This window comes from Oculina patagonica, chromosome 13, assembly GCF_052425735.1.
Source record: "Oculina patagonica isolate OP01 chromosome 13, crgOcupat, whole genome shotgun sequence".
Taxonomy (NCBI): domain Eukaryota; kingdom Metazoa; phylum Cnidaria; class Anthozoa; order Scleractinia; family Oculinidae; genus Oculina; species Oculina patagonica.
In genome coordinates this window covers 37995822-38010083 of record NC_135770.1, presented here as the reverse complement: position 1 = coordinate 38010083, position 14262 = coordinate 37995822, and the positions used below count along the sequence as shown (strand labels likewise).

Genomic DNA, 14262 nt, shown 5'->3' with positions numbered 1-14262 from the left:
TTAAAAACTACTTGTTTTATTGGCTAAAATCTGGCATTATTATATTTTTAGATCCTCTCTTTCTCGAGAGGAAGTTGTCAGCAAGAGTAAATGGATTCGCATTTACAGTAACCATTAGCCTAATGGATCAATCATGAACAAAGTACTGCGTCTTAGCCTACTAAAAGGTTTAAGACGTATGCACGTCACCCTGAATGTTAACTCTGCCTTTACAACTGTTAACGGAAGTGTAATTTTTGGCAATCCAGGATTATGATCAACAGGGAACTCACACTTTGGCAATAATGATATCTGTTATTTAGATAGTTATTTTTATTTTACATTTATTTACTTGGATTAATATCATACTACAGCTCTTAAAAACAAAAATAAATAATTCCCACGCGTCTATCTGTTTTGGAGCAACCGTGCAGTGAGTATTAGTGTACAACGCCCAGCATAAGTTAACAAGAGCTTATTAGTGATTATAATAAGCTTTATATTGGATCAATAACTACTTGACAACATTTGAAACTTGCCTGAATTTGTCGATTTCATTGACAGCTCTTTTGACTTTTCTGGAGTCGTTAAGTTGTGACGGCATTATTGATGATATTGACCTCACACGAGACACTAAAACAGGAACAAAAACAGTCAAACAAATTAAATAATCGTCGGCAGGAAGAAATAAATTTCTCAAAAGACTAACACATTGCCAAGCAACGTGTTAAGGAAAGAAAACACCGCCTATGCTCTCAGGAGGTGATGACCAGAAAAACTGCCATTCTCTCTTGAGCACAGAATTGGCTGTTATTAAACACCCAGCAAATTTAACAACCGCATTGCATTGTACTGATAGCGAAATGAATAATCTCAGATAACAGTTGTTTGAGCTCGAATTTGTTAAAGAGTGATCTTTGACCACGACACGGCGTTCTTTGATCTATTCAGTGTTTCGCATAAATTTATAAAAAATTAAATTTAGTCTGGCAAACGTGTAGAAGAGGTCAGGTGGTAGCAAATATGAGGGAAACACGTTTCATACTGTCAATGTATATTTCATTTTGATGTCTGTTAATAATTATATAGAACTTGTCTACTCTATCCCCCCCCCCCCCCCCCTCCCAATGCCCTATTTTCGCAAGTTTTCAATCCTTAAATTTCGCGCCAAGGTTGCGAAACGGGCTAGTTAAAATTGCGCGGAAAACATTTTTGCGACATGCGGTTAGGCTAAATCAATTCTGTGATTAGCCGATTAGGTTTGGATAATTTCTGTACAGTTCTCTTATAATTGGTCTATTCTGCTAGAAATGCTGCTCCGACATCGCTTTTCTACTAGACAAAATATTGTTTTTATTTGCTCTTACAACACGAATTAGCAATTGTGAATATTGTCGCTTTCTTTTTCGTTTGCATCCATTTTTGGCATAGTTTTATAATCGTAATCGACTCGAATTGAGCTGAAAATTTCGTTGTTCTGGCTGCATTATGCTCGCTGCTACAAACGGCCAAAAATAACCTGTGCTTGAAATTCTGCCGGCAGAATTTATCCATATCTACAAGCGATGCCACATTACCATAACACCGGTAACTCTTTCTTATTCTTTCTACACGGTCCCAGAACAGATTCTCGAGTGTTTAATAAAAATTAACAAAACATAAAACGCGCATGAAAATAAAATGCATGAATTCTTACGCGTGTTTTCATCAGTGTCATCAAAACCGTCATAAGTTGCTGAAGGTCCTGCCATCATTTTGGAGGTAGATGCCTGTACATCTCTATATTGCTTCTAAAAGAACAAATATGAAAGGAATTAAAATAATAATAATAATAATAATAATCGCAAAGAAAGATGCCTAAACAGTGCTTGTATTTTCTGCACTCTTTTTTTAACGACTTTATTGCAACACATACACGCACAAAAAAAGACTACTTACAAACTTAGCAGACTGGTTACCGTACTAAACTTAGTTATATCAGGGTGGCTTAATCCCCCGAAGAAATGCTTACAATGCAATTACTTACAATACAATTGCGACTAGTTACAATATCATTTGTCTTTTTACGCTAGTTACAATTTGCTGCACTCTTGTTTCATTCATTCATTCCAACTATCCACTGTTTTTTTTTATGGTTCTTGACCAATCTGAGCGTGAGTTGTTTCCTCTGTTGTTGAACTCCACCGTTTTTGAAAATCGCGGTAAATTTGTTTCACTGCACATAAAAATAACCAGTGAGTGTTTACATGTTTGTTCAAGACGTTCATACCTCTAGTCTCTCGAGCTGCAGCACCAAAGAGTTCTTCTCCGTACTAAGAGCCTCGATCAGTGTTTGCTTCTGGATGAGGTTTTCCGTCAATGCTCTAACCCGGTTTCCCAGCTCCTCTTCACTTGTGGACGTAAGTGCTTTGGTCGCAAGCTATTGATTGACAAGATTGAAGAAATTAGCTGGTCTATTCACAACAAACAGTACTGTATTATCGTTTCGAAGTTCAAAACTAGAAAAAACGCACATTAAAAAAATATATTGAAAAGATACAAACAGCGTTACATGGAAGTACAAAAATGTGCAATAGTCAAGTCGTTAGGGTGCTGGTCTTGAGAGGTACTGAGGTCAAGCCCTAAACCCTGTCACTATGATCTGGATTTGTGTTCAGTAATACTCAGTTTCAACTTATCAGCTACACTACGTAAATAGCCAACTGGTTAAACATTACTCTTTGACCTGTATAAATGGATTAAAGTAATCGTTCCTAAGCCCAGACCTCTCACAAAAGAACCTTAGACGTCTAGCCGAGCTTAATACAAACCACGAACATTGGGAAGGTCTGATTGTTCGGTACAACTTCTCCTAACTGGTGTGCTAGTTTGGAGAATTTGATTTTGCACAGGTTTTGATACAGTTGTTGTCTTCTCATGACCTGCACTCTTGACTTTGTATCGACATTTAAAGCAGAAATTAAATGTTAATTGCAACCTTGACAGAATTATAATGATAAATAATTCCCCAAGGTATTATAACAAAACTTTATTTACCTGATTTCTCAATTTCTGAATTTCATTTTCTCTCTCCTGCAGGAAGAAATCAAATTGCTTGTGAGCAAACAAACTGTATGGAAGTCCAATGATTTTAGTGAATATAAACTACCGAAATGAAGACACACCTGTATTTGGCTCATGAAGCTGGTTTTAGTACCTCTTACTTCATCTTGGGCATGATGGAGGTCCTAACGAGAGAGAGACTAATTACTGCATTGCAGAAATAGAGCTAGTCAAGCAAGCCAAGAGCTAGTTAGTAAACTTAGGTGATGGGGTGGAAAGGAAGTCCAACTTTCACATGGGCAAGGTAGATTTATAAGCATTAATGACAGTGCTTTTTGCTTTCCTAGAATGACGCCTATGGAACGTTTGTTTGCTTGTTTGTTTGTTTGTTTTTCTTGCAAAAGTTATCACAGAAGTAACATTTTTTACAACACATACATTTGTATAACAAGGCCACTATACCACGTTCACAAGCAATGCACATTCTTTTTGTGAGGCATTCTAGGGCAAATAGAATCCTTCAGAGACAGACTGCAAGACCATAAAAGGGTTACGCCCCAGAGGGTAATGCACACCAAGCACACTAAATACGTGCATGTCACAGAAATGCATGTTAAAGCATACTTTTTTTTCTATTATTATTTAATAAGTAAAAATGTCAGTTTTCCCCTACCTGAAGATGTTGTTGAATTTGCTGTTCGCATGCATCTCTTTTCCTCTTTTCATCATCCAAGACACTCTCTAATTCCTCAATTTTCTCTCGAGCCAGATCTGCTTCTGATTGTTGTTGCTGTTCTATGTCCTATACAAGTAAATTCATTAAAGTTCGTGTAAAAAAAGAAAAACGTTGCTATCGAATGTTCAATTCTAGCTTATTTTATTTTACTCTCAAGGATTCAACTAAATCATAATGATGGAGAGTTGAAGGATAACGAGTAAACTAGTGATTACCTGTAAATCAGCCTTGAGCTGCTCCATTTTGTACTTGATTTGGTTGACTTCGTCTTTAAACATGTCTCTTTCATGACAAACTTCCTCATATTCTGAACTACTGATACCACTTGTAACCTCTCCATTACTTCCATCGCGGAGACTTGCTATGACCTTGTCTTTAGCCTAACAAGAAAATGTTAAGTTCAGTTATACTGTACTTGGTAGTTATTAATCACTGGAGAAGACAGTAGAACAGTTACTAAGCCATGAAGCAGTGAGGTAAATATCATGTGCTGTTCACACTATAACTGAGATGAATACTGGTAGTTGGTCTAGCCTGGCAAAAGTGTGGTCTTAATTTGTTTTGCAGTGACACGGCATACAAAGCAATAAAATTGGTTTGAACACCTGACATTAATTTGGAAACAAGGTGTGGCATTGTGAATGTGGCTACCCCTGTTGTACATACATGTAACACTGCACACAAAAATGATTGAGAAGAATCAGGGGTGGACATCCTGCATTTTTGTTACATGCAAAAATGTGTAGTGTGCCTGAACGTTAGACTGTCTGAAAGAACTTGGAACCAGACTGTGAACTATTTGCAGTGCACAGATTCACTATATGCACATTAGTATGACATATGTTCAACAAGCACATGTATGAATGAACAATAAGCATTTACCTGAAGAATTCTGGCTGCCTTGTCTTTATAGTCTTTTAGTTCTTGTTTTGCAGTTTCCAGGTTTGTTTTAGCAGTTTTAAGCATTCCTGCATTCTCATTACTCTTATCTATGATGTAGCTAAGGAGTATAAGCTGCTAAATGCACATGTAAGATTTCTGATTAATATAACACCTACCACTAGTCACTGTTGCAAAATTGATTGTGAAAATTTAGATAAGATAATATTTAAAAATTTAAATAAGATCAATTTTATAGTTTTTACATCAGTTTCAAAATAGTTTTAATTTAATGTAATTAATGAAAATTCAATTTGTTTCTTGGTATTATTTTTTTGCTACGAATTGTAAAATAATAGATTTTATCATTAATAATCACGGATACTCTTCTCCTCATTGATTCTTTTTTGCATGTTTTTCAGTGACTCGGCCATGGCTGCTTGTTCCTCTTGCAGTTTAGTTTGCCTGTCCATGGACTCTTCCTAACGAAAAAATAAAATACTATTCCTATTAACAGAGTTTAACCATGCTTGTCTACCCCAGCAGAATGCTACATGCACCTGTACATAGTTAAATGACACCACCTGTAGCTAAGCATGAGTGGAGTCTAGGGATGTAGCTTAGAAAACACTAACCTGGTTCATCGACAAGTCCAGCTGGTTTTTCTGGCCTTGGCAGCTCTAACAGTTTACCTAAAGGCGCGTTTACACGACAGAAAATTGGGTATGGACTTGTTATGGCCCCGTTTTGATTTGACTGTTTCTCTACAAAAGTGATCTGGGCCGGACTTAATTTTGATGGGTCCCGACCAATTTTCTGACAAGTACCCAAATTTTTCTGTTGTGTAAATGCGCCTTCAGTCTTTGTTTTCATGTGAAATGTCACTGGGTTGGGGGGGGGGGGGGGAGAGAAAGATTTAGACATAAGTATGATAAATGCAGTGTAGAACATTTAATGATGTACCTCCATATTCTTTTGAGACTCTTGTTCGGATTTAAGTTTGCTCTCAGCCTCTTCCAGTTTAGCTTTCAGTGTATCTAAAGCATGACTGTGTACCCCAGTAGAAGCCGAGTGATCCTGCAGTAGCCTAAAGGAACAACAACAGCTCATTAAACTCACTATATGCTTCAACTATTTACCAAGTTTTAAACAAATAAATTAGTTAAAAATGTCACATTTATGTTGCAGGACCTTTCTCTTTCTAGCTGGTACTCTCCAATTTGTTGTCGTTTACTCTGCAGTTCCTGGTCTGACTCTTGTATCCTTACTCGTAATACAGCCAACTGTGAGTCCTTCGCATTAAGTGCCTCAGTAAAATCATCTTCCTTCATTCTCAGCTGCCTTGCAATGTCTTCAGAAGTTGATAACTGCTCCTGGCTTCTCTGAAGCTGTTTCTCTGCATCTTTTACTTCTGTGACAGAAAGGAAAAATAATTTCTACTTATTTACAAATTACCAAATACTCACATGCACCAAGCTTTGGATGGTAAGTCATTTCCTTTCAGCAAGTGTTCAGTGAACAGTTCAGCCAATCAAGTCTACATTTCAGAATTTGTAGAAGCTGCATGTAGGCCATTTGAAACAGAGAATGAAAGTAAACTTCTATTTCCAGGGAGGAATTAATGACATGTTTTCACAGTGACTGACAGTCTGACTGGTACCCATGCAACTAAAGTTGGGTGGTCAAACAGCCATGGACTTATTAAATTTGAGTCACACAACAACCTGGAAAGATTCTCAATAAGAATGCTTGCTTTGCAGTCTTTTAAAAACCTTTGCCAACCGGTGTCAACAGTTAGTCGGAGTGACAAGTTGAAGTGACACAATGGATGGTGTTGAACTATGTTCACGTCAAATCATGGTGGCCTCAGTTTCTGTAAGGGTGCAGGTTTTGTAGCCAAGTTATTTCTCTACTTACTCCTTTCAGCTTCCTTGGCCCTTTGCACCACAGAAACCATTTCTTCATTGAGTGATGCGACTTCTTTTCTCAGTAGCATGTTCTCTAGTTCAAGGTTGGACACATGGTGGTCATCTGCTGGACGTTGGCTGCCAGCATTAGTGTCATGTTGAGGCATGTCTTGTGAATGAGGCTCTTCTAAGCTGGGGCCGTTTACAATGTCTGTAGTGTTTGCAGTATTTTCACTTTCACCAGTAATTGTGGCAACAGTTTCTAGTTACAACAACAACAAAATTCACTATCATATATGCAAGAGCAAGCATGTTCTTTTTGACACTTTCGACATTACTAATCCTAGCAGCCTGCCAAATGAGTGTTGGATATGAGGCTATAATCAAAGTAACAAAATCTACGATATACTGTATTACAAGGTCTGGAAGGGTTTTTTCGGGATCCGGGATTTGACCAAAATACAGTGCAGGATTCGGGAAAACACAAGATATCTTGACGGGATTCGGGATTTGACTGCTCTCTGGGAAGTGGGATAAACCGAAATTTGGGCTCGGGATGCGGGATTTTTAACCTTTCTGTCGGGAAATTGGGAAGTCGTTACGAGACAAATGGAGGTTCAAGCAGCGTACCCGAATCAACCGGTCGAGCACTGTTCCTGTACACGTCTTTAGTGCTCTTTCATCATACTAAGGTATGAAAAGTTCATTTTTTTAGCGCGTGAGTTCAAAATATCAATTGAAAGCGCCAGGCTACATCTTACATGTACTAGCTTTTGCTGAAATTAACCTTCCGTTTGATTTTTTTGGCGGGTTGGTGGAGAGAAAACGGGATTCGGGATAGGCATTTTAAAAAATGCAGGATGCAGGATTTTCGTAAAAAAGGAGCGGGAATGCGGGATCAGGAACCCCCCTTCCAGACCCTGGTATTAAGCTAATACAATTTTCCAAAGCCCCACTTCCCCCCTCACCACCCCACCCCCACCCCTCTCCACCAAAAAAAAAAACAGCACTGGCATTGCAGCTAAGTTGGAGGAAAACAATGTATTGGGGGGGAAGTTAAGATCATTACCAGTGGTAAGCAAAAAGTTGAAGTGACCAAAGATTTTTGACCAGCGTTGTAAATAAATGGTCTAAGACTAATGTTGTACAACTGGTCTTTGGTCATCACTAATATTATTGTCCATGTCATGTCAATTTTTTTATAATTAATTATCAAACAAACTGATGATGGAAAACCATTGGTTAGTTGTTGTGTTACCAAATTCTCAGAACTAACCCATGGTAATCAGTAAAGAAGAGATAAAATAAAAATAAATTTCAGAGCTGTGCTCTAGCAGAGCCCGGGTGCCACAGGTGACCTACTTTTGTCTTTGGGCGACTTGTATTATTTTGCTATCATAAAAGCTTGTATGGGCTGGGCATCCAATATTTCTTACGTAAGAGCATTCGGGCACCCTGCAATTATTCTAAGAGCACAGCTTTGAATTTAACTGTCATAATAAGGGTTTGGTCTGAATGAAACAGCAGCTATCCTCACCCTCAGTAATTTTTCCATCTGCAGCATCACCTAGTACCAGCTCCACAGGGTCACTGGGTTTAACAGCTGTTTCAGATGAACTTTCTACCAAAACCTTTGGTTTCACAGGCTTTCTTTCCTTCGAAGCAGGAACATTGCTGTTGAGGAACTCAAATAATTTATCATCATTTTTGTTTTCTGTTCTCGCCACCCTTGGAGGTGTTCTGGAACCAGAAGGGGGAAACCGAGTCTTGATGGGAACTGTAGGACCACCTGTTGTACAAAAACAATGCAATAAAACCATCAATACAAAACAGATAACAGAGCCCAACAGGACACATGACGGTTGCAGTTTTGCAAAACAAGAGTCTGCCAAAGATTTGCCTTTAGTTTGGAAATCTTATTTGGATTCAGAAACCAGGATAAAATAAATAAATAAATTACAGTTATTTAGACACCGTAGGGTTTATAGCTAGAAGCTTGTTGGGCTGTGTATTCCTGATCAAATTTGGAAGTGTTGGATAAGTGCTTAATTTAAGATGAATTTACCACAGATTTTGCGACAATAACAAATAACAAGATATTTACAGTACACTTAGGAGTAAGGGCATTAATATCTTCAGTCAAACCATTATTTTTGCAGTAGCAAGCAAGACAATCTTTCCCACCTAACACACTACTTTCACTAGGTGCTCTTGAGATGCCAACTTCCTGGTTGTTAAATGGTACAGGAGCTGTTCTCTGAGTTGAGGCGGGGTTCACAGTTGGTCCAGCTGCAATGAACCCTATAGCTTCTTGATTGGCTTGTTCCTTGGTAAGTGCTGTGGCTGCGGCAGTATCAACCTTCTCCAAAAGTGACTCTGCCTTGCCAGCAAGTTCAGTAAACCAGGACATACTGAGTTATATCTAGAAAAAAAAAATTGCTTTTAAATAAGTGAGCTTATCGTGTGAACATGAAAGTCTGCTGTACAACTCTGAGAGAATGAACCTCTTCACAAACACAATGTTTGGAAAATAAGATGAGCCAAAAGTCCAACTAATTAGATGGCAAGCTCAAGGTTTGATAGTTGGCAAGGGGCAAGGTCCCTCGCCAACTATCAAAAGCCAACATAGAGAGCAATCTATTCAATATAAAGTTCAGTGAAAGTGGTTTATTTATAGATTGGTTTGTGATTTCAGCAATTTTACTTGCACACACTCCTTTGTCAGTCTATCAAAAAATCAGACCTTGCTTGCATAGGCAATCAGATTGCGAATTTACCTAATAGTGAGTTACTGGGCAATGCTAGTGTACACCCTACTAATAACCAATCAAATTTGGGAAGTTTATAGTTTAGACTGTTTCACAGTCCCCTATTTGTCCGTGAAGTCGTAGAGATCGATTGTAGAGGAGTTCGATGGGGCGCCATCTTTGTTCCTGATTGGAGCGAAAACTGGGAAGAGTACAAAAAGCCCGTTGGTAGGGACAGATGGCGGCCCATCAAACTCAACGTTCAATCTCTACGACTTCATAGAACAATAGAGAGCTGTAAACAGTCTATTTATAGTTTAACAAATATATTAATATTTTCTGCGTGTAAACAAACATAATTTGCAGATGTAGGTGATAGAGAACCTTTAAAAAAGAAAAGGACTCCCGGTTACTCAAAGGAGGGGTGCAGAAAACTCCTTTTGTAACACACAATCTAGATACAGAGAAATCGAAAGAACTTAGAACATTGATTACTGCATGTAACGTTAAAGAATTAATCCATAAAATATTTGCAAACAAAACTATAACGATAAAACGCAACGTTTTGGTTTTAACTCTAGAATGAAGGATTTTTTTAAAGGTTTTTGGACCAATAACATAAGGGACAACAAGTTAAACTCTACACTATTATCCTTTATGCTTCCTCAAACAAATGCGTCACTGTCACAGTACACGTAAGACTGTTTCTACTCATGATTGATCGATATTATGACTGTCATGTCACTTGTAGTAAGCTCACTTTATGCACAGACTGGAAAAGAAACTGAATCATTTAGTTTTTCGCCACATTCTGTCTGCTTAATGACCGATGCTGAATATTACAAAATGGAAACGTGTAAACCTTGAGATACTTAAAAATGCAACGTACCTTGAAGAATAACACCTTTTCACTCGTGCAATTACAGCATCCACATTCTTAAACCTTTCTTGCTTTGTAGAAAAATATACTTACTGACTCCTTTGCCGAATATCGGATTATACTGTACAGTTACAGTTGCAAAATTCAGAGAGGAAAAAGACATCGAATATTACCAATCCGCCATGTTTACATCGTACGTGTCAGAGCCATGACGCGCATTCTCTCATGGTGCAGCCGCAAGCCGATTCATATCGCAGCACCCGTAACAAGATTGCGTGACAAAGCCAGACCGTGACAAATAAATTTCTTTTTATAAATCACAGAGCTCACAATAAGAAAGGAAAAAATTCGATCAAAAATTTCTTCTGATGTATTTAGCAGCTGATTTTCTTGATATGTTAGGATATTTATAGTTTTTAGTGAATCTCCATGTAACAACAGAGTGCCCCCAGTTTGTTAATTCTTACGGGAAGGTTTACAATTTAGTTTCTGGGGATCATAAAAATATTATTTTACTTTGTTCATAACATTTAATTTTTAGGTTACAATATAAAAACTATTTCATAGAAAAATAAGAAACAATACTGAAGTCTGGAGCATCAAGATTGCAAAAGTTATGTTTCAAGAAACCATGAAAAGTTACCCCTCAAAATGTTTGAGAAATGCATTCAGCTCGTATGTGTTAAGCCAAGAGATAGCTTGCATAAATTTTTCTTATGCCAAGTGCTAATCAAACATCTTGGGAAGGATCATCAAAGAGAAATATTATCATTAAATTATTATAATATTATAATATTATTATATCATTATTAAAATAAATGACCCAATTTGACCCATATTTGGAGCAAGGTCATACGTACGTTTCTGATCATTTTTCAAACTTCCGAGGATAAACGAAATTTCCCTAAGACTTCCAAGAAAGTTTCGAAGATGTTTGAACTCACTCACATGACAGAAGATCTTGACAAACCAATTTTATGCTGGCCTCGCAATATTTTCGGCAATAAAACATGGAGGGGCTCAGAACCCAAAAATTTTCGTTTGGCAGGGGGGGTTACAGCCCCTCCTGCCCCCTCTGCTCCGCTGCCCATGAGTAAGTGAACTTCGTATGTTGACAAGTATTTGGGTGGAAAGTGGGGTGGATAGTACAACACACAAAAACAGACAGACAGTGGTGAGAATTGTTTATTTCTGACCACTGATTCCTCCTTTAATCCATTTCAAGTTCTTTAAACTTGGCACACAGTACATGTGAAAAAAATTGCCTTTTCTTCCTCCAATGCTGGCCCAAGAGGAAACAATTAATTTAGATTTAATTTACAGCTTACATTCCAGCTCTACATTTTAACCCTTTGATTCATAACCAGAACTGTGGCTTGATGGAAGAGATTGGGGCAGGCGTTACCAGAACTGTGGCTCGATGGAAGAGATTGGGGCAGGCGTTAAACTTAGCTCAGAATGCCTGTTCAAATTCCCCACCCTAAGGTATTTATGGATGGTTAAAAGTTAAGAGTTGCCAAACTTCAATAACATTTTGTTTGAACATCCACTAAAAAATTTCACTCTGCACTTCTGGTCAATAATTGCTCTCAAATCCTCTGCCTTGACCCAGCATCTACCCTCCCCCCCCCCCTATCACTTGAGAAAGTGTCCCAAAACAGTACGGGGATGCAGGCACCACAAGAAGCAGGCCAAGAAAACAGAAAGTGGGTAATGTCAGCTTTGTTATGTCGCTCCAAGCATCACCGGCAGTTTTGGCCAATAATCATCCTGAGCCAAGCAGTACAATTCATATGTGCTCTTTGAATCTGAAGGTAGGAATGTAACAATTTTACCACACTCTTGATTGTCCCAAATTTTAAATAAGTCTTCAGCCACAAGGTGTGAATCACAAGCCTTTTTATGCCATCTGGATAATACTTTTGTGTGAAAGTCACAGGAGATCCCTGAGATCATAAGACACCTATCAATGTTAAGCCAGAAAAGGGGAGGGGGGTCGGGCTGACCACAGGAATTTGATCGTGAGGTCAGTCCCCAGGGTAGGGACTATGATTGTACGTGATGTCCCCAGGGTAGGGATTTTGGTTGTATATGATCCCCTGCAACAACGTTTGAAGGACACCTGACCACCTTCCCTTGCTCCCGGGTGGGGATTTTGACCAATTATTTTCTCCCGGGGTGGGGGATTTGCCTTTTTTTAACGAAAATGTCAAAATCCCCACCCCATGCCCTCCCCCTCCCCCCCCCCTCGGGCTTAACATTGATAGGTGCATAAGCTGTGTTTTCACGCGCAGAGCTTGTCCGTAATGAAAGTGGTAGCCTGTTTTTTCTTCGTGAATCAAGCAGAATTTCTTCACATCCGTCCGATATCCATATCGCCGTCCCTCCAGTCCAGTCAGTTTACCAATCAATCTGGTCTTGTTTCCCACAAATCTTTAGATGTAAATTCACGGATCATTTGGATCGAGACCTTGCCATCTCCGTTCAGCCTTCCTTTTATTCCATGCTCTCTTACACTCCTTGTAAGCTTCAAAATAAAACGCGCATTTGCTTTTATCATAGTTATTCTCGACCAGACATTTCATGGAAGCCTCTGATTCCTCCTGACAAGGATTTGTCTTTCGATCTATCCAACGTCGTCTCGGCTCCGCCATTTTGTTTGGAACATTAGTGCCATTCCCTCCCGTTTTATATTGCAACACGTGGACCAGGCGTCACAGTGATATGTGTATCCCCGCACCACTAGTGATTTGTGTATCCCCGTCAATATGGCGGCCAGTGATATGTGTATCCCCCACCCCCACCCCTCTTATACCTTATTAGTTTTATTCTATGTTCTTATCACAGTATTTTTAATTTAAAGGGAGGATTTTTGTTTACAAAATACAGAATTAAAAATTGTCTTATTTTGTGTGTCATATCCATTCTGTAATTGAGGGTGGAATTGCGAACTGAAATAATTTTTTCGTTCGCCAAGTGTAAGTGACAATTAAACTTCTTTTTTTAGCTTTGCTTGTAAATTCAAAGCTAGCGGATCAAGAAGACCTCAAAATGAATTGACGAATGTTTTCAAATAAGGCGTAAATTTTTTTTCATTCAGATTTATTATGTAAGCCGAAGCATGTATCTTTCCATTTGCCAATATCTCAAAGTACAGTGATTCGGAACGCGAATTCTTTGCCTTGCAATCGACTGACTGGATTTTCCCTCCTCTCTCGTAAAGTTCCTGTGTTGGCTGAAGGTTATTGGGAAACAGGTCATAGCAGACCGATACCACACAGCACTCGGCTAGTGGAATCTCTATCCATATACAACTGGTATTACTTCAACTGATCGCGCGCATAAACTGGCGCGACGGCATCGTTCTAAAAAAATTTCTGTTGCTGCAGTAGTGACGAATATAGCTAACCACCTCGTTAGACAACAGAATAAAATTGCTCGTCAATATACTCCTGAAGTTTATTTTCCATTAAACTGTACGGGGATACACATATCACTAGTGATATGTGTATCCCCGTACACATATCACTGTGACACAGGGACTCACCGATCAGGAAGGACTCAGAAGGTGAACGCGCGCGGAAATCACGCGAGGAAGGTTCCACACAACTTATGGACCCTTATGCATCAACTAAAATAAATTTACCTTGCGCCGGCTGTTCAAAGCACGATGAAGCTAATCTAGCATTAGTATCTAGTATTAGTATTTCAGTTTTGTAACTTTACAGTGAAGTGTTCCTGCGGGAACTCTACAAAACACAGGCAGTAGGAAAAACTCCTGAACAAGAGACGTCAACTAGGGGCCGGTAAGTCAAAGAACGATTAAGCTATGCAGCATAACTGTGAAGTTTTCTGTTGATAGTTTTGTCCTCTAGTTTTGACTCCACAAGACCTAAGCAATAAAAAACACTTTGACACGAGAAATTAGACCCTCTAACAACTTTTAATATGTTTTAATCCTGGATTAGTGTTGATCGGATTTCGGACACCGTACCAGGGCCCGACTACCAGGTCGAAATGAACAGTAAGGCCAGAGTTTGTCTTGCGCCTTTGTGGAAAGAAAATTTCACTCGCCTAAAATAACCAAAGTAA

At 38.8% G+C, this 14262-nt stretch overlaps 1 protein-coding gene across 3 annotated transcripts in view; it reads right to left on the bottom strand.

The window, feature by feature from the left end:
* Positions 1–10370, bottom strand: part of LOC144634514 (golgin subfamily A member 5-like) — a 33803-nt gene extending 23433 nt beyond the window's left edge. For all 3 annotated transcript variants that reach the window (XM_078493485.1, XM_078493486.1, XM_078493484.1), the window contains exons 1-15: positions 10180–10370; positions 8728–8965; positions 8081–8332; positions 6554–6805; positions 5828–6047; positions 5600–5723; positions 5022–5118; positions 4640–4746; positions 3973–4137; positions 3695–3823; positions 3144–3206; positions 3016–3051; positions 2249–2398; positions 1676–1769; positions 519–612 (exon numbers count right to left, since the gene is read on the bottom strand). In XM_078493485.1, the coding sequence (XP_078349611.1) occupies positions 519–612; positions 1676–1769; positions 2249–2398; positions 3016–3051; positions 3144–3206; positions 3695–3823; positions 3973–4137; positions 4640–4746; positions 5022–5118; positions 5600–5723; positions 5828–6047; positions 6554–6805; positions 8081–8332; positions 8728–8953 (2009 nt within the window). In that variant the 5' untranslated portion in view covers positions 8954–8965; positions 10180–10370. The remainder of the gene's footprint in view (positions 1–518; positions 613–1675; positions 1770–2248; positions 2399–3015; positions 3052–3143; positions 3207–3694; positions 3824–3972; positions 4138–4639; positions 4747–5021; positions 5119–5599; positions 5724–5827; positions 6048–6553; positions 6806–8080; positions 8333–8727; positions 8966–10179) is intronic.
* Positions 10371–14262: the final 3892 nt, after the last annotated feature.